Raw genomic sequence first — 26,998 nt, forward strand, 5'->3', positions numbered from 1 at the left:
ACCAGCCAGCCCAGCACTCACCTAAGTGTTAAGCCCAAATAACACCAACCAATCAACAAGAATATGAGACTTCACTTTCTTAATAGATACAGATAGAAATAGTTCATGGTCTTTTGGTTGTAAAAGATGTACTCCATTCCTCTTTTTTCAAACCTCATCTCTGGACTGGGTGGGTACTCTGCTTGTCAGAAAAACTTTTACACTCCAGACTCAATCTTTGCTCTTTAATAGTCTGTTTTTTTCTTTAATACTATTCGTTTTTAAAAACATTAAACTCTTTGGGTGCCTGCCTGGCTCAATCAGTACAGCATGCGACTCTTGATCTCAGGGTTGTGAGTTTGAGCTCCATGTTGGATGTAGAGATTAAAATAAAATCTTTGAAACAAACAAAAAACCATTAAGCTATTTTTTTTTAAGATTTTATTTATTTATTTATTAGAGAGCGAGCGAGAGAGAAACAGCATGAGAGAGGAGAGGGTCAGAGGGAGAAGCAGGCTCCCCGCTGAGCCGGGAGCCCGATGTGGGACTCAAGCCCAGAACCCTGGGATCATGACCTGAGCTGAAGGCAGTCGCTTAACCAACTGAGCACCCAGGCGCCCCATTAAGCTATTTTAAAAGCGTGCTAATGACATGGTCTGTGGGAAAGCTATCTTTAGATCTCTGGTGAAATTGCTATGGAAAATATATTTCTAGTATTCCTCACATATGAACAAAAAGGACAATTAATCTTGACAATAATATGTCAGTGATAGTTATATTCACATGGGCCCACAAATAACTTACCAAAGTCTTTTTTTTTTTTTTAAAGATTTTATTTATTTATTCATAAGAGACAGAGACAGAGAGAGAGAGAGAGAGAGAGAGAGAGGCAGGCTCCCCGCTGAGCAGGGAGCCCGATGCGGGACTCGATCCCAGGACCCTGGGATCATGACCTGAGCCGAAGGCAGATGCTTAACCATCTGAGCCACCCAGGCACCCTAACTTACCAAAGTCTTTACATTTTCTCAAAGGGTCAAACATTCTAAAGATTATATGGATAACAACAACAACAAAAAGATTATATGGATAACAGGTGACATTAAGTACTATAATTTCATCCTCCTCATAACCCTATTCAGTAGGTCCTGTTATTAATACTGAGAAAACAGAAGCACAGTCAATGTCACTAAGTAGTAAATGATGGAACTGAGGTTCAAATCCTCAGAGCTTCTGCTCTGGGCTTTTGTGTGTGGGAGTAGGTGAGGGGACATATAACTTTTCAATTTTTTGAAGTGCTTTTACATTTACTTTATTTGTGTGGAATATACACTGTAATCTGGATAATTGGAAGAATGCCTCTTGCCTCAGTTATTCAGACTTTTGAAGTTGACACAATTCTTCAAATTAATATTAATTTTCTTTCTTTTTAAAAATATTTTATTTTTAAGTAATCTCTACTCCCAGCATGGTGCTCAGACTTACAACCCCAGAGATCAAGAGTTGCATGCTCTACCCACTGAGCCAGCCAGGCACCCCAGTGGTCATTTTCTTAATTGCTTAATATTAACATATATTATCTTGCATGTATAGATATAAATAAATATGTTTTATATATATTTTTACATAAATAAATGTATAAATAAAATCATAAAATTAAAGAAAATGTGGTACATGTACATATTTGCATACATAACTTTATAGATAATATAGCTTGCAATTTATTTTATCTTATTCTTCTCACACATTTGATTTATTCTTTTATAATTTTATTATTTATTTATTATTAAAAAGATTTTGTCAGAGAGAGAGTAGCAGGCAGAGGGAGAAGCAGACTTCCTGCTGAGCAGGGAGGCAGACTCAGACTCAGTCCCAGGGCCCTGGGATCATGACCTGAGCCGAAGGCAGACGCTTAACCAACTGAGTCACCCAGGCGACCCTCTTTTATAATTTTAATAAAATACTTCAAGCTGTAGAAAAGTAGAGAGAATAATGTTGCAACACTACTCATCTTCGTGGTTTGTCAAATCTTGATGCTGTATTTGCTACAGATAACTTTTTTTGTTTTTTGAATAATGTATTTATATGTTTAAAAAAGGTATAGGGGCGCCTGGCTAACTCCGTTGGGAGAGCGAGTGACTCTTGATCTCAGGGTCATGGTCATGAGTTCAGACCCTACTTTGGGGTAAAGCTAAAAAAAAAGGTACAGAGTTAAGTCCCCAACCTACCTCATCCCATATGCCCAGTTCCCATCCCCATTAGTTACCTATTTATTTTCCTCACTTGTGTGAATGGGCGGGCAAGTAAGTAAATACGAATATATTTGGACTCACTTTTTTTAAGTAAACTCTACCAAGTGGGGCCTGAACTTACTACCCTGAGATCAAGAGTCGCATGCTCTATGGACTGAGCCCGTCAGGCTCCCCTTAACTCACTTAAAAAAAAAAAAAATTAAAGGTAACGTGTTTTTTACATTTTTGTGTCTACACTCCTAACACTAACGCTTTACCACCCCTTTCCTCAGCTCATTATTCAATAAACAATAAAACTCAATGTTCAAGGAATTGTTATTAACTCTGAAGAATCGGTAGTTTCTTATCAAATTCTTTCGCCTCTATTCTTTCTGCTCCATCCACAAGCCAGTTTTCTAGAGCACAGACGTTTCCCCAAAGTCTAACGCGCCTAGAGCGAAACAAACACGAGCTTTAAGCAAATAAAGTTCACCTCCTCTAAGGAATTCCGGAGGGCGGAGGCGGCGGGAGGGGCGCCGTGGGGGGCGGGACCCCGGGAAGGGGGAGACGGACGCGGGTGGGCGGTGCCTGTGGGGGGGCGGGTCCCGCGGACTCCGCCCAAGCCCTGCGCAGATTTGGCGCCAAACGCCGAGGCCCCTTCTCGCGGCGGGATCTCCAGAGTCTCGCGATCAACGCCGTGTGGCAGCGGCGCTTAGCCCCGCGCTCCACCCCGCGCTGTGGCCGCCGCCGTGCGCCTGAGGTGAGAGTGGGCACGCGGGCGAGTGGAGGGCCTGCGAGAAGCGGCGGTCGAGCGAGGGGGACGGAGGAGCGGGGTGCTGGGGAGTCGCGGGGAGGGGGTGTGGAGGCGGGAGGAGCAGACAGACGGACCTGGGCAGAGCGGGACTGGCGAGGCCGCGCCCTGTGGGGAAGAGGGCGGGCACTTTTACCTGTCGTTTTTCTTTCGGGTCGGCCGCTCGCCAAACGCAGCCTTTTAGCGGGAGGGAACGTGCATCAGTCCAGGGGCTTCTAAGCATAGAAAGCGTCCTGTGAATGTGGGATGAATGGATGAATGAAGTTGAAGGGAGACTGGGGGGGGGTGCGGGGATGGGAAGGGTGGAGGGGGGGATGGGGTGGGAGAGTGGTTTTAGGGTGGCTAGCAAAGGAGGACATTGAGTCAGTCTGGTGGGACTTCCCTTTCGACACGGGCTACTGTTTTGATAATTTGGATGAAGTTGGACATGGGACCCCTAAGGGTCTGGGAACGAATTGGAGTTTGGGTATTAAATTTCTTAGTTACCTTCACTTCTGTGAGAGTTTGAGGACTGGGGGCGGGGGCGGGGAAGCTAAGAGAATTCCATCGATGTCTAAAAACAGTATGCAACCACCATCAAGAAGTGAAAGATAAGAGCTGCCTTATTCACAGCCAGTTTGCTGACAGACCCCACCCCATGCTTGGCCAGTTCCTTACGTTGCATCTTGCTACACTTAATATAGTTTGTGCCCTGCCGTCAAACTCACAGCTCCCTGTTCTCAAAAGTGTGAACTCCCATTTCTTCCCAAAGAAACTTGACTAGAATTAAAACTTAACTTGAATATCCTTATTGTAGCTAGAAGGCTACTTTAGATTATATGACCTCTAACTGCCTTTCCAATTTTGAAAATCTGTGGTTATTGAACCTTACTTGAAGATAAGATGGGTCATCAAAAGGAGTTGATAACGTTGTTATGTATCTGTGGTCATGGAAATTTAGAATCGGAGAGCCTTTAGGGGTCATTTAGTTCTAGTAGTATTACAGTTTGAAGGAAGCTTTGGAATCTTTATTCTGTCATTCAACAAATATTTATGGAGCATCTGCTGTATACCAGCTTTGGGGATACAGTGGTGGAGCACAAAGAGACTCACCTGGTCTTTGCCTTTTTATTTTTATTTTATTTTTTTTTTAAAGATTTTATTTATTTATTCATGAGAGACACAGAGAGAGAGAGGCAGAGGGAGAAGCAGGCTCCCAAGGAGCAGGGAGCCCAATGCGGGACTTGATCCCAGGACCCTGGGATCATGACCTGAGCCGAAGGCAGACGCTTAACCATCTGAGCCACCCAGGCGCCCTGGTCTTTGCCTTTTTAGAGCTGCAGTCTAGTATGGAAGACAAACATTAGATAATCACAGAAATGGAATATAATATTGAAACTGGGTAAATGCTATGAAATTGGTACTTGACACTTTGAATGCTTATTATAGGAGGATTTAATTCAGGGAAATTGGGGTAGACTTATCTGAGGAGGTGAGAGTTGAGATCTGAAAGAGATAAGGAGTCCCGGTAAGAGCCTTCAAGATAGGAAACAGCCTTAGCAAAGGACTCATGGCCCGAGGGATGTGGCTCTTTCAAGAAACTGAAAGAAAAGATCATGAAGAATTGTGTGAAGTGAGGCTGAAGAAGTAGGAAGGTGCCAAACCAGACAGAGCCTTGGAGTTTTTTTTGTTTTTTTTTTAAATATATATTATTATTATTATTTTTTATTGTTATGTTAATCCCCATACATTACATCATTAGTTTAAATGTAGTGTCCCATGATGAGCCTTGGAGTTTTATCATTAGCCCAAGAGCAGTAGGAAGCCATTGAAATATTTAAGCTAAGTGGTAATGTGATTGGCTTTATATTTCCAGACCTTCAGTCTAGCTGTAATATGGAGAATGGTTTGAAAAAGGCAAAAGTGGTTATGAGTAATGGAGTAACCAAAGGAAGAAATGTTAGGAAGTGGTTGTGGAGATAGGGAGAAATGAAAGACTTAACTGATGTTTAAGAAGTAGAATGGACAGGATATGTAGGATGGGGGAAGGAAGTATCAAGAATGACTTACAGGTTTCTTACTTGCATGGCAGGATAGATATCACCCACTGAATTGGGAAAATTTAGAAGTTTGGTTTTGTACATGAGAAGTTATAGTTGCCTTTGAGAAATTGAAGAGCTATAAAATGAGAAGTAGGGATCTGGAGCTTAGATTTGATGGTATCTCTGGGTAGAGAAAAAATTAGAGATATTCATCTATAAATGATTATTAAAATCATGTACGTAAAGAAGTGAAGAGGGCCTAGGATGGCCTTACTGACCAGATTAGGGGAAGATGAATCTGCACAGAAGATCCAGGAGGAGTGTCCAGAAAGGGAGGAAAACCAAGTAAGTACTGTGATTCAGAAGCCAACAAAACTGCTTTTCCAGAAAAAGAAACTGATCAAAAGTGTTAGCTGTTGCTAAGAGGTCAAGTTCGATGGTACTGAAAAGCATCCTTTCAGGTTATCAACCTGAGGATTATTTCCCTTCTGTCAAAGGAAACCTTAACTAGAAGAGGAATATGTAAACAGATTTTTTAAAAGCTACTCTGGTTATAGTGGGGGTGAGGTACCTGAACCCTGCCTATTTCACACCCATTTGGACCATAGTTTGAAACCCTCTGAGGGGAGACTCAACAGTTGAGGTAAAATGATTTGCTGAAAATCATGCAGTTACTGGGTGGTAGGGTCTATGTTAGAACTCACTTCTTCTGATTTCTAACCTGGTTTTTTCCCATAACTACTCTCTACTTCTTTTCATGATGTGAGTTTGAAATACAGTTTAACCGACTGAAACACGTGCATTTTGCTGCAGGTGGAACTTAACTGTGTAATAAGGAGACTACTTGGATGCATAAACAGGTTTATTTATTTTCCTGTAGAGGAAAAGATGCTGGAGCCACAGGGGAATGGCTTGAGTGACCTCCCAGATTATGAGCATGTAGAAGATGAAACTTTTCCTCCTTTTCCACCTCCAGCTTCTCCACAGAGAGAAAATGGTGAAGGAGCTGAACCTGATGAAGGTTTGTATAGAATTCCAAAAAAGTGCCTGTGTTCAGTTATCCATCTATTAGCATAGAAATGATACATTTTATAGATGAGGCTTAAATTATTTAAGTAATATCAAATCTTGGTATATTTCACCAGAGTCAGGGAGAGGAGCACCTGTTCCTGTACCTCCAAAGAGAACAGTTAAACGGAATATACCCAAGCTGGATGCTCAGAGGTACATTTACTATTTCCTTAAACATTTATTCCTTTTTTTTTTTTTAATGTTATTTTTTCCCCCTTATATTATTAAAAAACTTTTACTTAGGATGATTTGGAGATCAGTATTTGTCTTTTTTTTTTTTTTAATATTTATTTATTTATTTATTTGAGAGAGTAGGGGGCAGAGGGAGAGAGAGAATCTCAAGCAGACTCCCCCCTGAGCATGGAGCCCACTGTGGAACTTGATATAACGACCCTGAAATTATGGCCTGAGCTGAAATCAAGAGTTGGATGCTCAACTGACTGAGCCAGCCAGGCGCATTTTTTTTTTTTTTCCAGTTCAGCAGATAATATTTTTTCTTATGGTTTTGCTTTGGCCTTGAGGCTCTAGAAAACTTGAAATTCGAAACATATTTCTCTTCACAGATTAACTTCAGAGAGAGGGCTTCCAGCATTAAGGCATGTGTTTGATAAGGCAAAATTCAAAGGTAAAGGTCATGAGGTAAGAAATGTCTGATTTTTATTCTTTGTTCTTTCACATATCAGTAGAACTGTGGGCCCATGATCATGTTCTGAGGACTCTTAGAATGTTTCACAGATACCATCATTTATCATCATATCTCTTGAGAAACTAAGATGTACTGGAAAGTGTACTGCTTGAAGAATCAGAAAACATATCTTGTAGTCTCATTTTTGCCTCTGTATGGCTTTAGGAAAGTCACATCGAAGTCTGTAAGCTCTGAGTTTGTACTTTATAATTTCTAGGAATAAAACTGACTTAGTCTACCTTAAAGAGTGATTTTAGGCTTCAGGAGAGCAAGGACTTTACCTGTATCAATCACTTATGTGTCCCCAAGATATGACACATTATCTTGTCATGTGTCTGATTCATAATAGGCATCATTTAAGTTGAAAAATGAAGACATTTAAGAACTGTTGATCACTGTCTAAATGTGTTATTTTAAAGGTTCTTATCTTTTTTTTTTTTTAAGATTTTATTTATTTATTTGACAGAGAGAGACACAGTGAGAGAAGGAACACAAGCAGCAGGGGTGGGAGAGGGAGAAGCAGGCCTCCTGCCAAGCAGGGAGCCCGATGCAGGGCTCGATCCCAGGACCCTGGGATCATGACCTGAGCCGAAGGCAGACACTTAACGACTGAGCCACCCAGGTGCCTCCTTTTTTTTTTTTTTAAAGTAGGCTTCATGCCTAGCATGGAGCCCAGTGTGGGGCTTGAACTCATGACTGTGAGATCGAGACCTGGGCTGAGATTAAGAGTCAGATGCTTAACTGACTCAGCCACCCAGGCACCCCTAAAAGGCTCTTATCTTTGAATAATGTAGAGTATAGATAACAATTTTTTGCAGATATCTTTGTAGAGCTTTGCAGATTATGAAGTATTTTCAAATACTTTAATTCTCAAACCTGTAGAGTAGGTGCTGGTCCCATTATCTAGTTAAGGAAATTGGAATTTTAAGAGTTTTTTAAAAGATTTTATTTATTTATTTGACAGTGAGCACAAGCAGGGGCGTGGCAGAGGGAGAGGGAGAAGCAGACTCCCCACTGATCAAGGAGCCCGATTGGGGGTTCCATTCTAGGACTCTGGGATCATGATCTGAGCTGAAGGCAGCCGCTTAACTGACTGAGCCGCCCAGGCACTGGAATTTTAGAGTTTTCAGTGTCCAATGCCAACAGTTAAGGGGAGAGCTTAGACTTCCTCTTTCATAGCCCAGCTACAATAATGTTAATACAACAGTGAGCATCATCTTAGTGTGGTATGCAGGGTAATGGGAAACAGGGAAGAGGTTGGAAGCAGACAGCAATTCAGATACTGTCGCACTACCAGGGTGAAGGTGAACAAGGTGCAGATAGCCTGATAGGGTAGTAGTAGAGAGATAAACAACATACAGTACTTGTAGGCAATGGGATATGAGGAGGTAAAAAGTAAAAAATAATCCCAGGAGGGGTGCCCAGCTGGCTCAGTTGGTAGAGCATGTGACTCTTGATCTTGGGGTCGTGAATATAAGCCCCAGATTGGGTGTAGAGCTTACTTTAAATAAATAAATAAATAGATAGATACATACATACATACATACATACAAAAAATCCAAGATTTCAGAAGCTGGGAGGCTAAAAAATTCTAGTACCTTTGCTCAGCTTCAGCAGACAGGAAGAGAGAAGTCTGTATCCTATTTTGCCACAAAACTAAATGTAAATCAGGATATTTTAAAAGCATACCCATCTCAAAAAAAAAAAAAAAGAGGGACACCTACCTGGCTCAGTCAGTGGAGCGTGGGACTTGATCTGGGGTTGTGAATTCAAGCCCCAGGTTGGATGTAGAGCTTACTTAAAACAAAAACAAAATTCCAAACCATACTCATCTCAGTTAATTCATTGCCCTTGTTGAAATTTTCAGGTTGTAATGATGAATTGGTGCTTTGAATTTAATGAAGTCTTCATCATTTTCATAATAAGTACTTTATTAAAATAAATGAATTTATATGAAGGATAAAAATTTCGTGTTTCTTCACTGGGTGAGGGTGGGCTCCAGGCATTTATGCTTTTTAGTCTTCTGTACTTTGCCCTTGGAAATTCTTACTGTTTTGTCACAAAGTTGAATCCTCACTGCTTTTTTCTCCATGTATGACTTGGGACGTATTTAGGTGTTTCTCTTGTGACCCCAAGTCTAACATGACACTGTGAGGTGACTGACCAGCTCCCCCCAACAACTGGAAAATAATCTTAGGTGATTGAATTAAAAACAAACAAACTTTATTATCAGAATGAGAAGGATAACACATACTCTCAGTATTACTTTAATATATATGCTGCCGAAGCAAGCTCTTAGTATTACATGTTTAGTTACTGGTAGGGTTGACCATTGGCTTCTTAGACAAGATCAGATAACAACAATGATGGCCAGTATTTGAGTGTATACTTTGTGTCAGGCACTTTACTTGTATTACTTATTTCTCATAACCCTACCAAGTGTGTATAATATTATTCTCATACATGAAAAAGAAGGCACAGTGGCAAAGTGATTTGCTTAAAGTCATACAACTATTAAGTAGCAGGATTGAGATTTTGATTCTATACAGTGTGATCCAGAGCCTGTGCTTTTGACTATTCTATTTTTTTTAAGGATTTATTTATTTATTTATTTGAGAGAGCGAGAAAGAGAGAGAGAGAGTACATGAGAGGGGGAGGGTCAGAGGGAGAAGCAGACTCCCTGCCAAGCAGGGAGCCCGATGCGGGACTCGATCCAGGGACTCTAGGATAATGACCTGAGCCGAAGGCAGTCGCCCAACCAACTGAGTCACCCAGGCGCCCCGCAACTATTCTATTTTTTTTTTTTTAATTATTATTTATTTGACAGAGCACAAGCAGGGGGAGCAGCAGAGGCAGAGGGAGAGGCAGACTCCCCGCTGAGCAGGGAGCCCGATGTGGGACTCGATCGCAGGAGACCCAGATCATGACCTGAGCCAAAGGCAGATGCTTAACGGACTGAGCCACCCAGGCGCCCCTTGACTATTCTATTTTAAAATACTGTTAAGGGGCGCCTGGGTGGCTCAGTCAGTTAAGTGTCCCCCTCTTGGTTTCTGCTCGGGTCATGATCTCAGGGTTGTGAGATCAAGAGAGCCCCACATTGGGCTCCCCACTTAGTGGGGAGTGTGCTTGGGGATTTTTCTCCCTCTGCTCTTTACCCCCACTCGTGTGTGCAAGCTCTCTCACACACTCTTTCTCAAAAATAAATAAATAAATCTTTAAAATACTGTTAAGAAAAGAATAAAATATTTTACATTAAAACCAGGAATTTGGAATTTTGTTATTCATTAGTCCAGTTTATTAAACTTTGTTTTTCATTTTAATTTTTAAAAATTTTAGTGTTCAATTGAAATTTCATATATAAAGAGGAGTTGCTGAGAATGTTTAAACTGTTGTTAGTCTTTGTCCTTTGCCCTTGGGATTTCTGAATATATTTTCAGTTTTGAATTCTCAATGCTTTGTTCTCTATATATGATTTAGGGACCTGTCATTTTGTTTAGTTATTCCTAAAAGATATCTTGACATATTTTATTAAAGCTTATTTTCACATATTACTTTACAGTTCTGAAAAGATACATGATTATCCATCTGCCTTCAGCTCAGTTCATGATCCCTGAGTTCTGGGATCGAGCTCTGCATCAGCCCCACATCACATCTGGCTACCTGATCAGCAGGGAGACTGTTTGTCCCTCTCCCTCTGCCATTCCCCCTGCTTGTGCTCTCTCTTACACTCTCTCTCTCGCAAATAAATAAATTCTTTTTAAAAAAGATACATGATTATCTTTTAACTTTCGTTAAGTTTTTATACTGTTTTTTTTTTTTAATCATATCCAGTGCTCTTTTAGACTATAATCCTCTAAGCTCAATGAATAGTTCTCTTCTTAAAGTTTCTTCAGAAGTTTCTTAATCTTATAAATATAAAATGACACCAGTGACTTTGGCATTACTATTCAATTCTAAAATCTGCTGACAAGGTCAGTTGTGAGAACGAGTCTTCTATTTAGCATTTTTATTTTTATGTGCCAGGCTGAAGACTTGAAAACGCTAATCAGACACATGGAGCATTGGGCACATAGGCTATTCCCTAAACTGCAATTCGAGGATTTTATTGACAGAGTTGAATACCTGGGAAGTAAAAAGGAAGTTCAGGTAGGTGTTGAGATTATTATGAATATCATTCATAATGCTAAATAGTGCCAAGGATGGATTTTAGTTGAGGCTACATCACTGTTTGGCATTTTCATTTTGAAATCTGTCATGGTAGAAGAGAAGTTAATAGTAGTTATTTGATGAACAACTTTTTTGAAACTAAGAATTGAATAAATTCTCATTTTCCCCCAAATGTTACTGATGAAAATGTAAAAATACTCTTTATTTTCAGACCTGTTTAAAACGAATTCGCCTTGACCTGCCTATTTTACATGAAGATTTTATTAGCAATAATGGTAAGAATATAGGTTTATTTATAATAATTTTGCTTTTAGAAATAGATCTAGTTGGGGCAGGGGTAGATTAAGCACTGGGTTCTTCATCTATATTGAGTAATTGAGTAAACATAATTACAGTAAATAGGAATGAGTTAAAATGCCTTGGTACATCTAGAATGTTGTTTGACACTTGTTTCTTAAAGACATGCCTCCAGTGCCATTAAGAGATGTTGTAAAAATATATTGTCGGAGAACTTAAGCCTTTGAGAACTGATACCCACTGATCCTTTGTAGTGCTTTGTTAATGAAAATAAGTGACAAGATGTAGTGTTCATATACAGATACACCATTAAAAGTGGCTCTGGGGAATTAGAATAATTTGATGATGAAATAGTTTACATTTCCCCTAAGAGTACAGATCTAGTACACAGATGGTCCCAACTTAACAATGGTTTGACTTATGGTTGTTTGACTTTATGATGGTGCGGAAGTGATAGGCATTCAGTAGAAACCATACTTAGAATTTCAAATTTTGATTTTTTCCCCAGGCATATGTGCTGTGATGGTCTCTTGTGATGCTGGGCAGGAGTGGCCACACTGCCCAGCCAGCCACATGGTCATGAGGGTAAACAGCTGATAGACTGACCACCATTTTGAACCCATACAACCATTCTCTTTCCCACTTTCAGTACAGTATCCCATAAATTACATGAGGTATTCAGCACTGTATTATAAAATTGGCTTGTGTTACATGATTTTGCCTAACTAGGCTGATGTAAGTGTTCTGAGCACATTTAAGATAGGTGAGGCCTATTGAATCCATTTTTGACTTAAGATATTGTCAACTGATGATGGTCTTATCAGGATGTAACTCCATTTTTAGTTGAGGAAGCTTTCTCTAGGACTTCAGGAAGACCCATGTGACTGTTCCTGGTATTGATTGCATTTGTTAGTTGTACAGTGCAACCATAGGCGGTCACACACATCAAAACATATGGTTCCTGCCGACAGGGTCTGTATAGTTATCAGATTCTCTGTGCGATGGCTCCATACATGTTTGTTTGTTTTGTTTTTTAAACTTTAATAGATGTGGTAGAAAATACAGGCTCCCTGTAGAATCCCCCCAAGTTATTGGTAAATTGATTTTAAAAATGTGAAGAATTGTGATTTAACTAATCCAAGATTTAATATTTTGGTAAGATATGGTATGTATCACTGCCATAGGATTTGGTATATGGAAAGGAATTAATAACTACAGTAAATTCCACAGCACATACCACTGGGTTAGGTAGTTTATTTCAGTAGCAGTTTTTGAGCTGCATAGTATGTGCTTGAGTTTCAGGGATAAAGGTGAATAAGATCAGACCTCTTGCTTCAAGGGCTAGCAGACTAGTGAATGAGTGAGACATAACATTACCTGATAGGTGCTGAAATTAGAGAGAGAAACAGGGCATAGTGTAGGTTGCAAAGGAGAGTATAGTTGCTTTTACCCAGGGGAGGGGAAAGAAAACCTCACAGGACAAATCACAAGTACTTTGAATGATAAGCAGTAGAGTTCAGGCCAAGGTGATTTTCGAGAGACGGACTCATTTGTGCAGAGGCATAAGTGAACACGGGACTACTGATGGGATTATAGGCTTGCTGAAATACTGGATACATAGAAGAGGCCTCTATCATAGAGCCTTGTTTGTTGTTGAATCTGTCTTCTCTGTATTCTGAGAATGGTCTTCAGATTTTTTGGATAAAGGCACTACAACGGGAAAAGTGTTTTGAGCATTTTATTTATTTTTTATAGTACATGTACTACTGATATGATAACTAACACTTTTTTTTTTTTAAGATTTTATTTATTTATTTGACAGGGAGAGACACAACGAGAGAGGGAACACAAGCAGGGGGAGTGGGAGAGGGAGAAGCAGGCTTCCCGCTGAGCGGGGAGCCTGATGCGGAGCTCGATCCCAGGACCCTGGGATCATGACCTGAGCCGAAGTCAGACCCTTAACCGACCGAGCCACCCAGGCACCCAAAAATGCACATTTTTATTCTCACTAGAACATTACCATGAGGTTTTATTTATTTTTTTTTAAGATTTTATTTATTTGAGAGAGAGAGAGGAGGGTCAGAGGGAGAAGCAGACTCTCCAATGAGCAGGCAGCCCGATGCGGGACTCGCCCGGGACTCCAGGATCATGACCTGAGCCGAAGGCAGTCGCTCAACCAACTGAGCCACCCAGGTGCCCCTACCATGAGGTTTTAAAGTGAGAACAATATGACTTAATATCCTACTGAATATTTTATTTTCTCCAAAATTTTGGGCTGATACCTGATCGATGATTTGAAGATGTGGTTGTAGATACAGTTGTTCTCCCCTCCACCCCCCATCTTGGTTTTACCTTACTAAGATTCATCCAAATAGAAGTAGAGTATCCTTAACAGCACTTAATGTTTTCCCATCCCATTCACTGATGCAAGGATTTTTGTTGAAGTTCACAAGCGAATTATCATCTACCTTCTTTCAATCACTTGTTTTTCTTAAAAGTTAATCAGGGGTTAAATTTTAATATTTTTGACAGATGGATAGTCCTGTAACTCCTCTGCTTAGAGCCCTGTAGTGGCTCCTTATCTCACCCAAAATGAAAGCCAAAATCCTTATAATGTCCTCCTTGGCCCTTGGCCCTACAGTATCTATTCCTTACCCCACCTCCATTGCTTCTCTATCTTTTACAGTTCCCCACTCAAACTGCTTTAGCGACTACTTGCCTCCTAGCTGTTCTTTGAACCTCCCAGTCACATTTTTGTCGTAAGGATTTTGCACTCTTACACTCTGCCTTGAACATATCCTTCGTCCTCCTTCCCACCCCCAAGTCTGCATGGCTCTTATCCCCTTCAAACTGTGCTCAAATGTCAACTCAGTGAAGTTGTACTTCACTGGGAACCCCCAGCCCTGATTCTCCTATCCTTTTTCCCCATAGTACTTATTTCCCTTTAATTATATTTGCTTATCTGTTAGTTTATATGTGCCAAAATGATGGCATCGTGTAGCACGTTGAATATTTGTCTTAAGCTTCTTTGCCACAGTCGCTTGCCTGTTAATGTTGCAGTGAGTGAATTTCATGTGTGGTTCTAATTTTTTTAATCCCATTTTTATCAGTCACTCTATCAGTGGTTATGTTCACATTGGTTTCCCATAAAATATTGTATTAAAGAGGCCATGTACTATGGAAGAGATGACTCTTTTCATGGCTCACAAACAGTAGTTCTTTACGTATGTCATTACCATTAACTCGGAATCCTGTACACCCTGTAAGGTGAAGCATAGTAGAAACCCCAAAATTGCATAATTTGTTCTAATACTTGTTTAACTTCTCTAGCAATGTTTTCTCCCTGTACCCCATCAATATTTCCTGACAAAGGAATACATCTTAGTTTCTTGCTACATTTTTTTTTTTTTTCCATGTCAGGAAGGACAAGTGTATTGATTTTTGTCTTTCACTGTTAAGGAAGAAACATCAAAAGGGATTTGGTTGTAAAATTAAATATCAAAGGATTTTTAAACCTCACCGGAATAATTATAAAACACCTGTTTTAAACGTTTGCTAGTTGTGATGGTTTTTACTATATTAGCTAATACCTCAAGGCACAGTATATATATAGAATAAGGTTAGTGTGTGAAAATTCATATTTCAAATGGTGGTCTGGGTGGTTTTTTGTTTTTTTTTTTGCCTACTTGTCAGATCAGATGACATCTTTTTTTTTTAACCCTGTAATGTGAATGATGTAGGAAGAAGGTGAAGTGCTGTTTTCTTAATTGTTTGTTTCTCTATTTTCTACCTTCTCTTCTATATATTGTTATTTTCAAAAATCTTTTTAAGCTACCACTTGTGCATTTTGTTGGGGTTGTTTTGGTGTTAAAACTAGACAGTCTGCTTAACTGGGCGATCAGAATCAGCTGTATGTCACGGTATGCTGAAATTTAAAAAATGAGTGAGGGCCCAGCTCTCGTGTGGAGCTGTCTGCTTTTAAGGTAGCACCCAGGCCACACAGTAACTGTCATATGGATAAATGATAGTTTGTCACTGCCTGTCTTTCTTCTAAGTTAGTTCAATAATTTTAAGTTCAATAATTTTTCTAAATTCTTTTTTTTTTTTAAAGATTTTATTTATTTATTTGAGAGATAGAGAATGAGAGAGAGCACATGAGAGGGAGGAGGGTCAGAGGGAGAAGCAGACTTCCCACCGAGCAGGGAGCCCGATGCAGGACTCGATCCAGGGACTCCAGGATCATGACCTGAGCCGAAGGCAGTCGCTCAACCAACTGAGCCACCCAGGTGCCCTGAAAGATTTTATTTTTAAGTAATCTCTACACGCATTGTGGGTCTTAAACTCACAACCCCAAGATCAAGAGTTGCATGCTCTGACTGAGCAAGCCAGGCACCCCTCCTTTTTCATTTTGTGTGTTTTACCCTATTAAAAAATAGCTTATATAAAATTATTACTGTGTTATATAGACACTACAGCAAGCTATTAAAATGTTTTTGTTTCAGGTAAAGCAAGAATATGGTTTGGATTCTTTTAAGTTCATTAGCCCAAGCAGAAAATATTTTCTAATCATAACTAAGAACTTGTGCTTTCTGTTGATGCATATTTTTAAACTAGTAGTTCCATTTGACTTAAAATGTCTCTTTAAAATGATTTATAAGGGCGCCTGGATGGCTCAGTCGGTTAAGCGTCTGCCTTCAGCTCAGGTCATGATCCCGGAGTCCTGGGATCCAGTCCTGCATCGGGCTCTCTGCCAAGCAGGGAGTCTTCTTCTCCCTCTCACCCTACCCCCTCTTGTGCTCTCTCTCTCTCTCTCTCAAATAAATAAAATAAAATCTTAAAAAAAAAAAGTGATCACTCCTCTTTAAAAAAAAAATAAATAAAATGATTTATAAATATTCCTTTTACTTGTTTGAATCAAGCACATACAGGTGTCCCTTGAATACCACAGGTTTGAATTGAGCAGGTCCACGTACAGATTTCTTAAGGGTCAGTACTGTAAATGTATTTTCTCTTCCTTATGCTTTTCTTTAATAACATTTTCTTTTCTCTAGCTGACTTTAAAAGTATAGTATAAAATACACATAGATAATATGTGTTAATTGACTATGTTATTTGTATTCTGGTCAACAGTAGGCTATTAGTAGTTAAGCTTTGGGGGAGGCAGAAGTTCTATGTGGATTTTTGACTGTGCTGGGGGTCGGCATCTCTAACTGCTCTGTTGTTCAAGGGTCTTCAGTATTTGGAACATTCTCACACGCCAGAGCAATTTGAAGAAACAAATAGTTTCTTCAGGTCTGGCATCTTGTTACTTTAAACTGGTTTTTAACTAATAGCTGCATTAAGCTTTTTCTAACTAAAGATGTACTAACTTTCATCTCTGCTGCAGATGAAGGAGGAGAAAATCATGGCCATGATGTAACTGCTACCCAATCAGATCCCTTTTTGACAAACTCATTGGAAAGTGAGAATTTTGCTTCTGAGTCAGGTAGAAGCCTAACAGAAGAACAACAACAGAGAATTGAGAGAAATAAACAACTGGCCTTGGAAAGAAGGCAGGCAAAGCTACTGAGTAACAGTCAGTCCCTCGGAAATGGTAAATTTTATGCTGGGTTTTATGTGCTACCGTTAATATATTAGGGGCATGTTAGAAATTTTAACTTCTCTACTAGCTGCAAAATAAAATGCCTCTAGGAATAGAAAAATCTGATATATTAAGTTTATGTATATCTGAGAAAGAGCGTGTGTGTGTGTGAGCATGAGCTATTTGGAATCCTCAAAGAATAAATGAATCCAAGATGGTTCTCTGGATAGCGGAGTACCTCTTAAAAATGTTTTTTAATCACTTCAACTTGATTCTGAATCTTTCAAAAATACATTCTTCCCTGACTCCTTAAAGTATGTGACACGTATTTTATCTTTATTTTTTTAAAAGATTTTAAAAATTTGAGAGAGAGAGAGAGTGCACAAGGAGGGGAGGGGCAGAAGGAGAAGCAGGCTCCCCGCTCAGCAAGGAGCCCGACGTGGGGCTTGATCCCAGGACCCTGGGATCATGACCTAAGCCAAAGGCAGATGCTTAACCAACTGAGCCCCATATTTTATCTTTAGCATCATAATTTTGAACATTCATTATTATGATACTTTCCTAAACATATAGAATGCCTTGTGCACCCTTTGAGGATTTTAGAGCCATTTGCTGTGACTTAAATAGGTCCTTACTTTTTATTGCATTGTGTCATTTACTGTCAGTTTGCTTATCTGATGCATTCTCTTCTATTTTAAAACTGTCTTAAGGGCTGCCTGGGTGGCTCAGTCGTTAAGCGTCTGCCTTCGGCTCAGGTCATGATCCCAGGGTCCTGGGATCGAGGTCTGTGTCAGGCTCCCTGCTCAGCGGGGAGTCTGCTTCTCCCTCTGTCTGCCGCTCCCCCTGCTTGTGTGTGTGCTCTCTCTCTCTCTCGTAAATAAAAAAAATTTTTTAAAAAAGAAAATAAAACTCTTAAAATGTGCTATTTTTAAAACAGATTGGGTTTGCTAATGCAAATTGGTTTTGAATGAAGCAGATTGCATGTATTTCTCAATTTCCAATGTAGTTTTCCTTTTGAAATGGGAAAATAAGAATTATGGTTAAGTAGTGAAGATACCATGTTATAAAACAAGTTTCACCCAAGATAATAAAATTTGCAAGTGAAAATTAGTGTAACTACTTGTTGTTCTTTGCAATTAAAATCAGCTTAATCTTCAACTTTACAAATGGAGATTTTATTACTACCACGTGAAAAATTACATGAAGCTCCACGTATCACTGATGGCAGTTCCTTTGCTGTCATTAGCAAAGTGTGCCTGGCAATAAGCATTTTAAGGCTCATCTTCTATTTATAACATATGACTTAAAATTTGCCTAAATAGAAATAAGGATCCTAAATTTTCTTTGCTAGAGATCACTTTGATGTATAGCTGTTAAGAGCATTTTTTTTTTTGAGCATTTGATTTTTAAAAACTTTTATCTAATAGCTGTGATTATTGAATGAGAACAGTTGCATTTGGCTATGATTCAAGAGTGAGTTCAGTACCTTTCAAGACTTGCATTTTTGAGTGGCCTTGATACGTGTATAAAAATGACTATTTGGAAGAAAGTGATCATAAATTTTATTTCCACTGATAGAAGCTTGTGGAGAGATTTATATTTATCAGGTCAGATTGGATCAGGTGCTTATAAGGAGTAATGATGATGATTTCTCTTTCAGACTTGTTAATAAATACACCCAGGACACAGACCATTGAAGAGGTTAATACAGGTGAGGATCAAGAGGAGGAGTCATTAGATGGATTTAACAAAGACATTCTAGACCATCCACATAATAATGCTGCTGCCAATGCTGTAAATGAGGAGGAGCAATTAAAAATAGAGAACACACAACTGGACCAGTCCTTTTAAAATGTACAGTAGAACTTTATGCTTTATCCAGAAATGTTACTGAGGTTGGATAGGCTTCAACTAAGAGAAAATCCATTAACCTGCTATCCTCTAAGTTTTAGATTAGTATGTATTTTGTCTGCTTGGAGTGAAAATCCTTATGTAGTAAGACTTTCACAGATTCCGATTTAAAATATGGTATTACTTATACTTGTTTCTTATTAACTTTAGTTGAGCCTATTTATTCTCTTTAGTGTTTATTTTTATATAGATATAACTTTATAAAAATGATTAGTAATTAAAGCACCTTCTGCTGCTAGTGTGCTACTGAATGTCTTGTTTTCACTAAATTGGAGGTTTTGAGATGTAAATATGTAATGAATATTAATGTCCATTTTTTTAAAAAGAAATAAAAATCTTATAAACTATCTCTAGAGGCTTTATGAAAGTTTCTTACTGCTATTTAGTTCTGCAATTATACTTTCGGTAAAATGTTTAAGGTTTCTATATGTGTTTACATGTATTCTGAGGAGTCACTTTAAAAGGGTCACCTGAGGGCGCCTGGGTGGCTCAGTCGTTAAGCGTCTGCCTTCGGCTCAGGTCATGATCCCAGGGTCCTGGGATCGAGTCCCACATCGGGCTCCCTGCTCGGCAGGAAGCCTGCTTCTCCCTCTCCCACTCCCCCTGCTTGTGTTCCTGCTCTCGCTATCTCTCTCTCTGTCAAATAAATAAATAAAAATCTTTAAAAAAAAAAATAAAAGGGTCACCTGAAAGGCTGTTGTCTTGCCTGGCCTGTGTTGGTGCTAGGGGAGTTCACATGCTCCTTGATACCTTACTGACTAGTGGGAGAAACTTGCAAAGCATCATGAGGAACACAGAGCACCTAGGGAGGATCCACATAGGGCGCCTTTGCGTTTGTGGAGGAGAACCCAAGGATTGGGAAGGACATGTCTAATAATGATACAGAAATGGAAATCTAGGAAATAAAGACTTGGGAATGGCAAATATGAGGCTAGAAGTGTTAGGGCCAGTTGGTGAGAAGATCTGATTGGAGTTTTTCCTGCCTGAGTTTATCAGCTTGGTGGAGGAGTAAATTACAGATAAAGTGCCATGTTGACAACTGAGTTTAAAGGTCTTTCTAGTTCATGGCAGATTTTGATGGGCAACAGGGAAAGGCAAAGCAAGTTTTTACAAACTAGGAGATGGGAAGTTTGCTTTTTTTTTTCCCTTTCTTTTTTAAGATTTTATTTTTTTAAGTAATCTCTACGCACAACATGGGGCTCGAACACAACCCTGAGATCAAGAGTTGCATGCTCCACCAGCTGAGCCAGCCAGGTGCTACGGGAAGGTTGCTTTTTATGAGAGAGACTGGCACGGTGATGGTGCTGAAGTGGCTTTGGTTTCTACCTGTGAAGCTGGGACAGGCAGGCATCTTAATGCCATCAGGCTTGCTGACTTCTGTTGGGGATGGAGAGTGACAAGGATGGTTTGGCTGAAAGGCAGGAAGTTGAGCACAAGAACATACAGGTTGGGGGTGAGGGAGCCTCTGTGGCTGGCTGGGGACTGGCCTAGTGGCAGACTAAAAAGTTACTCTTCCAGGGTGGGACATACTGGCAAAGTAACAAGTCTTCAAAAGGGGCAAGGCCAATGCAGCTCCATCCAAGGAGTACTCAGCAAAATGAGAGTGTGGAAAGGGAAGTTTGCGACAACAGACCTTACCTGTGCACTCCACCCCACTCCCTGTGCCTTGTCCCCAACTGGTGTGGGGACAGCAGGGGAGGTTTGAGTCACATGAAATAGGAGTTTTAAAGTGGGCAGGTGGACAGAACTGTCTTACCTGAAGGCAACTGAAAAGTTAATCTGACAGCTGTCAGAGGGGCCTAGGACCCAAATGGCCCAGAGGAGCAGTTACTAGAAAAATTAAAACTTATTTTGAAAGAATGGATTTGAGACAAGCTAATCAAAAATCAATTCTGGATTTATTAAAAGAGACTGGCAATCTGACTTGCAGAGTCACCATTCACGATCTCTGCATTTCTGAAAAATCAGTTTCCGCAGGGATCTAACTTCTTTTTAAAGCAGCTTTAATTAATGATGAGAAAACGTTTTGCGCATTGGTGAACCGCATCCCAATTGACTAGAACATTAGGTGACATGCAACATTAGATGTTAAGGTTAGAAAGAAAGTTGAAAGCGTTCTCAAAACAGCTCTTTTAATGAAGTAAAAAGAGTATCTCACATTCCATAACTGTTGGAAACATCCAGGAGAGCTAGATCCCTTATCTCCTCTAGGAGTGTGTACAGGCTTCTTCCCTTTGTTTGGCAGTATTTTTGATAATCTTCCTGAATGACGTTTACTTTGACTTCTTGGGCAAGCTGAGCTTCCTCCACAGATCTAGTTACTTCTTTCACTAAATCATTCTTTAACAAGAGGGAACTCTGATGAAAAAGTTCTGTATCTGGTATCATGTACGGTTTGTTGCTTATTATTTCAAGCCTGATTGTATCAGAATGGCAACGGGAGGCCTGTACAGATATTCTCACCTATCACAGAGGAGAAAATGCATATTACCAAATCACATTCTTTATATTTGACGTCGAAAACAATGCTTAATGTAAATATGGACTTACTGTTACATGGTCAAACAGATGGAACGTGACAGACTCCCCGCCTGTTGTGGTAGAGGTGATTTTGTTTTGAAATCGTTGAAGGGATCCCGGTTTCCATTCCGAACGGCTGTCTGAGCCACATGAGATCACCAAACCATCTTTATTTCTTAAATAAGCAGCACCTTTAATCCCAAACCTGAATCATTGCCAGAATAAAAATCCAGAGATAATGTATTCTTAGTATACAAATCTTGTACACTCAACCTAGAATGCTAGTTTTTATTCTAGATCAAAAACGACTTTTCCTCTCATTTACCTCCAAATACTTCACTGAGCAGATAGAAAAATATTTTGCTAAATAAGGAAGTAAAATCCTATCTTAACACTAATACAGATGTACTAGATGCTAATCTCCTTTTATACTGTTTTTTAAGTAGGAGCCCAACATGGGGCTTGAACTCACGACCCTAAGATCACAACCTGAGCTGAGATCAAGAGTCAGATGCTTAACTGAGCCATCCAGGCACCCCTCCTTTTATACTTATATCGTGCATTATTCTATTACATTATGTACATCTGTACCTACAAATAGTTGTTATATTTTAACGAGTTATATCTAATGTACTGTTTGTGTTCTACACTTAGTTTACTATGATTTTTTTTTTTTAAGATCTTATTTTTTGAGAGACAGCACAAGCACAGCGCGGGGAGGGGCAGAGGGAGAGGGAAAGACTCTGCTGAGCAGGGAGCCCGATGCCGAACTCAATTCCAGGACCCCGAGATCATGACCTGACTGAAGGCAGACGCTTAACCGACTGAGCCACCCCGGCGCCCCGAGTGTAACTATGATTTGTTAACAGCTATTATGTTAGATGTAACATACCTTGGTATAAATACAAGCACACCATTTGTTCTAATTGAATATATAACCCCATCAGATATGCAACGCTCCTCATTCTCTGGGTCTTTGTCTTTAAAATACATGCACTGGAAGAGCTCAGTAGATTGCTTCTGAGAATGCTGTGCTGCCTGTAAGAAGAAGCACATTCCCGGGGGAAACAGAATTCATACCCCCACAGAAACGATGTCTTTAAAAAAAGGTTGGACTCTAGAAAAGTATTAATACAAATATTCTTCTCTATTATGAATTAAATCAGTTTTGTGGGAACCTAACCATCCAGCAATCTTTCCCTCAAAAATGTCTTTTTTAGAAAATTAATTCTTTAAGAAAAAACCTGTTTTTATTTAGAATCTGTTACAGTTCATTCAGGTAGAGGAAAGGACCCGTATCTATGCCTTGCCTTTATTTTCAAGTCTGTTCTACCGTAGTCCTGCTGGTGCAAGTATAAATTAGTATTGCTGTCCTGGAGGGCAAGTTGGTAATTGTATCAAAGTTTTATTTGTGCACACCTTCTGAGTCAGCAATTCATTATTGCCAGGAATATATCCAGGCAACAATCTGAGAAGTCTGTAGAAGTGTATATACAAGGATGGCTATAAACTGGGTTGCCCAGAACAACAGCACTGCCTAACAGAACTTTCTGCACTGATGGAAATGTTCGATACATCTGTGTTGCCCCAAAGGTAGCCACTAGCCACACATGTCTAGGAGCATGTGAAATGTGGCTCGTGCAACCGAGGAACGGAATTTTTAATTTTTAAGAATTTAAATAGCCCCTATGGCTAGTGACTATAATATTGCACAGCAGTGAACTAGAATACAGGATACAAAAACTGTATTAAACATTTAGGTAGTTTCCAATTTTTCTGTATCACCAAGTGCTCTCCTCTATGCTGTACAATATTATAGCCACTAGCCAACAATATGAAATACAATACAAAGCAGCTTCTAAAAGAAAGATGTCATTGCTCTGAAGTGATGCTGTCAGTAACAGATTTGTCAAGTGCAAAAGATTTCAGAGAGCAGGTATGGTACCATTTTTTGTTGTAAATAAAAAAAGCATTGTCTGGAATAGTGAATAATGCCTATCTCGGGGTGGTAAGATGATCCGTGGTCTTTCACAGGTCTACTTTTTGGGAAAAACATCTAACCTATTGTTAAATCTCCTAAACCCACATTAAGTGATTTCATAACATCTATAAATGTATTGAGAGCAACACAAGAAACTTTACAATTTTTCATGTTATTTCATTGGGGAGAATAATGCAGAATTTAATGCGCTAGAATATATGGCACTTCGTTCCACCACATAATAAAACTGATATTCTCTTAGCAAAAGAGATGATGGGTAAGAGAATTTAAAATCCCCTCTTACTCGGTTTCTGTTGTTGATGTGTCTGCATAATTCCTCAAGATCTTTGTTGCTGAACAAATTGTCCTTAATTTCCATTTTCTTATCTTTCGAAATGGCTGCCATTAACAATCGGTGTACTACTATATCTGCGTATCTTCTGATCGGAGATGTAAAGTGAGTATATTTATCTAATGCAAGGCCTTCAGAAAGAAACCAAAAGATGGAAATCAACAAAAAAATATAGTTTTTAAACGACCTGCTCAAGGTTATGGCCACACAAAAGGAAATGCTATCATTCACCATAATGATGGAACTCTTCCTCCGCACACGACCCAGTGGAGAAATACAGTGCATTAGACATGGCCTGCGTGGCCATGGATCGCAGCAACCTGTTTACGATGGGATCGTTGGGGTCATTCGCATTATCCAGAGAATCAGCCAGTGTTTTATTGGACCTGACAAAAAAAATCGGAAAGACCTTTATTTAGTCCCCAGCAACAATGTACACGTCAATACTCTGAGGGAAATCTTTCACTCTGAAGAAATTTTATTTTGGATACATTTTAGAAGCAACTCTTTTCAACTATAGCAATGTAGTTTGCTTTTAAGGTTGAAACAAAGGAAGTATATCAATTTAAATAATATATATATATTTTTTTAAGATTTTATTAGAGAGGGTGAGAGAGCACAAGCAGGGGGAGCAGTAGAGGGAGAGGGAGAAGCAGGCTTCCCACTGAGCAGGGAGCCTGATGTGAGGCTCGATCCCAGGACCCTGAGATCATGAGCTGAGCCAAAGGCAAACGCTTAACCATCTGAGCCACCCAGGTGCCTCTAAATAACATTTCTGAAGTAGTTAAGAGCAATGTACTGATACCTATGTGGTTAGCTTAATGCCCAGCACATAGTAGGTGGTCAAATACTTTTGTGGAACGGAATTCTTAACACCCTGAAGTTAAACATCCCTTACACGTCAAAGAACGGACTTTTTGAAAATCAAGAATTACTGAGCAGAGGGACTTAAAAAACAAAACTAAACTAAACCTGAGGTGCACAGTTAAGAGAAACTTAAATTATCTTCCTTTTCTTAAAAAGGACAGGAAATATTCTATTTATTTACTCAATCTTTAAAACCCAGGAAATAATAGAATTATATTAAAAGTGAAACAAGTCAGCATATCATTCAGTTCGTACTAGAGCCCATTGAGAGAGAGGGAGGGAAGGAAAGATGGAAAATGATGAACAGAGCATCATGAGTGGGCTAATGTGAGCTTTCCAGCGTGACAGACGTGAATGCGTGGATTCAAGTCCAGACTCTGCCCTGACTCACTGTTAAACTACAGGTAAGTCACTTAACTTCTCCAGATGGGATTCCCTATCTGTAAAATACAAATGATACAAGATATCTGAAAGCCCTTACCCAGTGAGCCCCCCACACACGGTGCTCACCCAGGCACTCACCCACCAAATAAACCAACAAAAGATACATCACAGACAGAGGCAAAAAAAAAAAAAAATCCATTTTGGTAAATAAATAGAAGATATTTTAAATAGCACCTGTTATTTGAAACAAAATATTGAAAAAAAATCCTCTATACTAATCATTTTTTAAACTTACCCTTTAGTTATTTTATTTTTTTGTTTTTAAGTAAGCTCATTGTGGGGCTTGAACACACGACCCAAGATCGAGAGTCACATGATCTACCAAGTGAGCCAGCCAGGTGCCCCTGTACATCATTTTTATTTATTTTTTTAAATTTTTATTTTTTATTTTTTTTAAGATTTTATTTATCCATTCATGAGAGACAGAGAGAGAGATGCAGAGGCAGAGGGAGAAGCAGGCTCCCCGTGGAGCAGGGAGCCCGATGCAGGACTCGATCCCAGGACCCTGGGATCATGATCTGAGCCGAAGGCAGACGCTTAACCGACTGAGCCATCCAGGCGTCCCTGTACATCATTTTTAATAGGGAAAATCTTTTATCCTGGAGGGGGTGAACAGAGCTGTCTCATTCTATGAAGGGATGGTATAAATTTATCATCGGTGTGGTGTTTTAGGATATTGCCTCAAAGATAAGCTGCATTTTTAAAGTAATGAAATAAATAGGATTACTTCTTGGTATTTGCCTAAGGGGTCTATGAAATTAAACCAAGGGTAACAGGTCCCTTAATACCGCCTTACAGATCGTAGTGGATCAAAATTATGTCTAAATAAACTCATTTTAATTTTAATCTCTATACCTACATTATAGTAAGTGAAGAGAGCCAAGAAGTTTTCTAGTCTTAGCCAAAGACCCGGCTGTCCCATTTTAGGAACTACTGTAAGATAAGTAAGTGTACAGCACTCCCTTCATCCCTCTGCCCCCTCAAGGCAGGAGTTACCGTGTATCTATGAAGAAGGCTTTTGCTTTAGCACATTCTCGCAGTTCAGAAAAAAACTCCTGGTGTGGAGGAGGGTGCTGGCGCAATAAGGCCTGATGAGGGAAGCTCTCCCAGATCTTCTTGGCTACCCAGTGGTTGGCCAGGATCATGCATTCGGCCACCGTCTCGTGGACTTCCAGGGGCTGCTTGGGGATGAGGTCGTGGATGTTCTTTTTCTCATCCAGCTGAACACGAATCTCTACCCCCTCCAGTTCGAGGGCACCGCAATGGTCCCGCTTAGCCCGGATGTGGCGCGCTATGTCCGTCAACTTGCCAATGGCCCACACTAACTCCTCTAGCTTGGCTTGTCTGCTCTTCTCATCCAAGTCTCTGAACTCTGGAATATCATCAACAATGTGGAAGTTTCCGTCGAGCAGTTCCTGGGCTGCTTCATAAAACAGTTTGTATGCTGATCGAATAATGGTTCTGCCGTACCACACTTTCTTAATTTCATAGGAGGTTTTATCCAATTCCCATATGACACTTACGGCGTACCTACAAAACCAGTGAGGCTAACATCATTATTCAATTCTTCCTTTTTTTAAATTTATTTTTATTTTTTTTAAAGATTTTATTTATTTATTTGACAGAGAGACACAGCGAGAGAGGGAACACAAGCAGGGGGAGTGGGAGAAGGAGAAGCAGACTCCCCGCTGAGCAGGGAGCCCGATGCAGGGCTCGATCCCAGGACTCCGAGATCATGACCCGAGCCGAAGGCAGACGCCTAACGACTGAGCCACCCAGGCACCCCTAATTCTTCCATTTTTGAAGTAAGTAGAACTAGACCCTGGATGTAACTTAAAAGAAATGACAATGCTACAGGTTTTTGGACCAATGTCTCAATCCAAACACTCCACCAAAACTCCAAAAACTATTTAAAATTAAAACAACAAAGTTAGACTAGGTTCTGTTGAGCTCTGAGCAAATCTGAAATTAGTTCACATGTAGTGTTACAAACATAAGCTTACAGTTCTCCATTTTGATTAAACTAGCATAGGACTGATAGAGTTAAGTCTGGTGGGCTCTCTAGTAAAGAAGAAAGCCTTTC

The 26,998-nt window shown here is 39.8% G+C and overlaps 2 protein-coding genes and 1 non-coding gene across 5 annotated transcripts in view; 2 read left to right on the forward strand and 1 right to left on the reverse strand.

Moving 5' to 3' along the window:
* Positions 1-2,834: 2,834 nt before the first annotated feature.
* Positions 2,835-19,443, forward strand: TIPIN (TIMELESS interacting protein). 2 transcript variants are annotated; one of them, XM_064570273.1, is made up of 10 exons: positions 2,835-2,967; positions 5,920-6,060; positions 6,185-6,263; positions 6,674-6,749; positions 10,819-10,941; positions 11,174-11,237; positions 11,768-11,844; positions 16,179-16,245; positions 16,646-16,852; positions 18,501-19,443. In XM_064570273.1, the coding sequence occupies exons 2-10, from the start codon at positions 5,928-5,930 to the stop codon at positions 18,689-18,691; spliced, it is 1,017 nt and encodes a 338-aa protein (XP_064426343.1). In that variant the 5' UTR covers positions 2,835-2,967; positions 5,920-5,927; the 3' UTR covers positions 18,692-19,443. The 2 variants fall into 2 exon arrangements, with proteins under 2 accessions (XP_064426343.1, XP_045755785.1); XM_045899829.3 differs by lacking the exons at positions 11,768-11,844; positions 16,179-16,245.
* On the forward strand, positions 12,140-12,275 carry LOC123862767 (small Cajal body-specific RNA 14). Its single transcript, XR_006795436.1, has one exon. It is a non-coding gene; the product is annotated as a small Cajal body-specific RNA 14 (non-coding RNA).
* Positions 19,444-20,866: 1,423 nt separating the features above from the next.
* The window catches only part of DIS3L (DIS3 like exosome 3'-5' exoribonuclease), a 33,404-nt gene continuing 27,272 nt past the window's right edge, over positions 20,867-26,998 (reverse strand). For both annotated transcript variants that reach the window (XM_045899831.3, XM_064570272.1), the window contains 6 exons: positions 25,912-26,445; positions 23,836-23,990; positions 23,557-23,735; positions 22,164-22,309; positions 21,302-21,476; positions 20,867-21,214 (listed from right to left, as the gene is read on the reverse strand). In XM_045899831.3, coding sequence (XP_045755787.1) covers positions 20,906-21,214; positions 21,302-21,476; positions 22,164-22,309; positions 23,557-23,735; positions 23,836-23,990; positions 25,912-26,445 — 1,498 coding nt within the window. In that variant the 3' untranslated portion in view covers positions 20,867-20,905. The remainder of the gene's footprint in view (positions 21,215-21,301; positions 21,477-22,163; positions 22,310-23,556; positions 23,736-23,835; positions 23,991-25,911; positions 26,446-26,998) is intronic.

The sequence above is a fragment of the Mirounga angustirostris genome, unplaced genomic scaffold (genome assembly GCF_029215605.1).
Source record: "Mirounga angustirostris isolate CCGP_5_RB_7025 unplaced genomic scaffold, mMirAng1.0.hap1 SCAF_9, whole genome shotgun sequence".
Taxonomy (NCBI): domain Eukaryota; kingdom Metazoa; phylum Chordata; class Mammalia; order Carnivora; family Phocidae; genus Mirounga; species Mirounga angustirostris.

Bases quoted from the DNA above. Each gene is read 5' to 3' on its own strand.
- TIPIN (XM_064570273.1), top strand. From the start codon at position 5,928: ATGCTGGAGCCACAGGGGAATGGCTTGAGTGACCTCCCAGATTATGAG. The intron at 6,061-6,184 runs GTTTGTATAGAA...ATATTTCACCAG, and splicing joins AGGAGCTGAACCTGATGAAG to AGTCAGGGAGAGGAGCACCT. The intron at 6,264-6,673 runs GTACATTTACTA...TTCTCTTCACAG, and splicing joins CCCAAGCTGGATGCTCAGAG to ATTAACTTCAGAGAGAGGGC.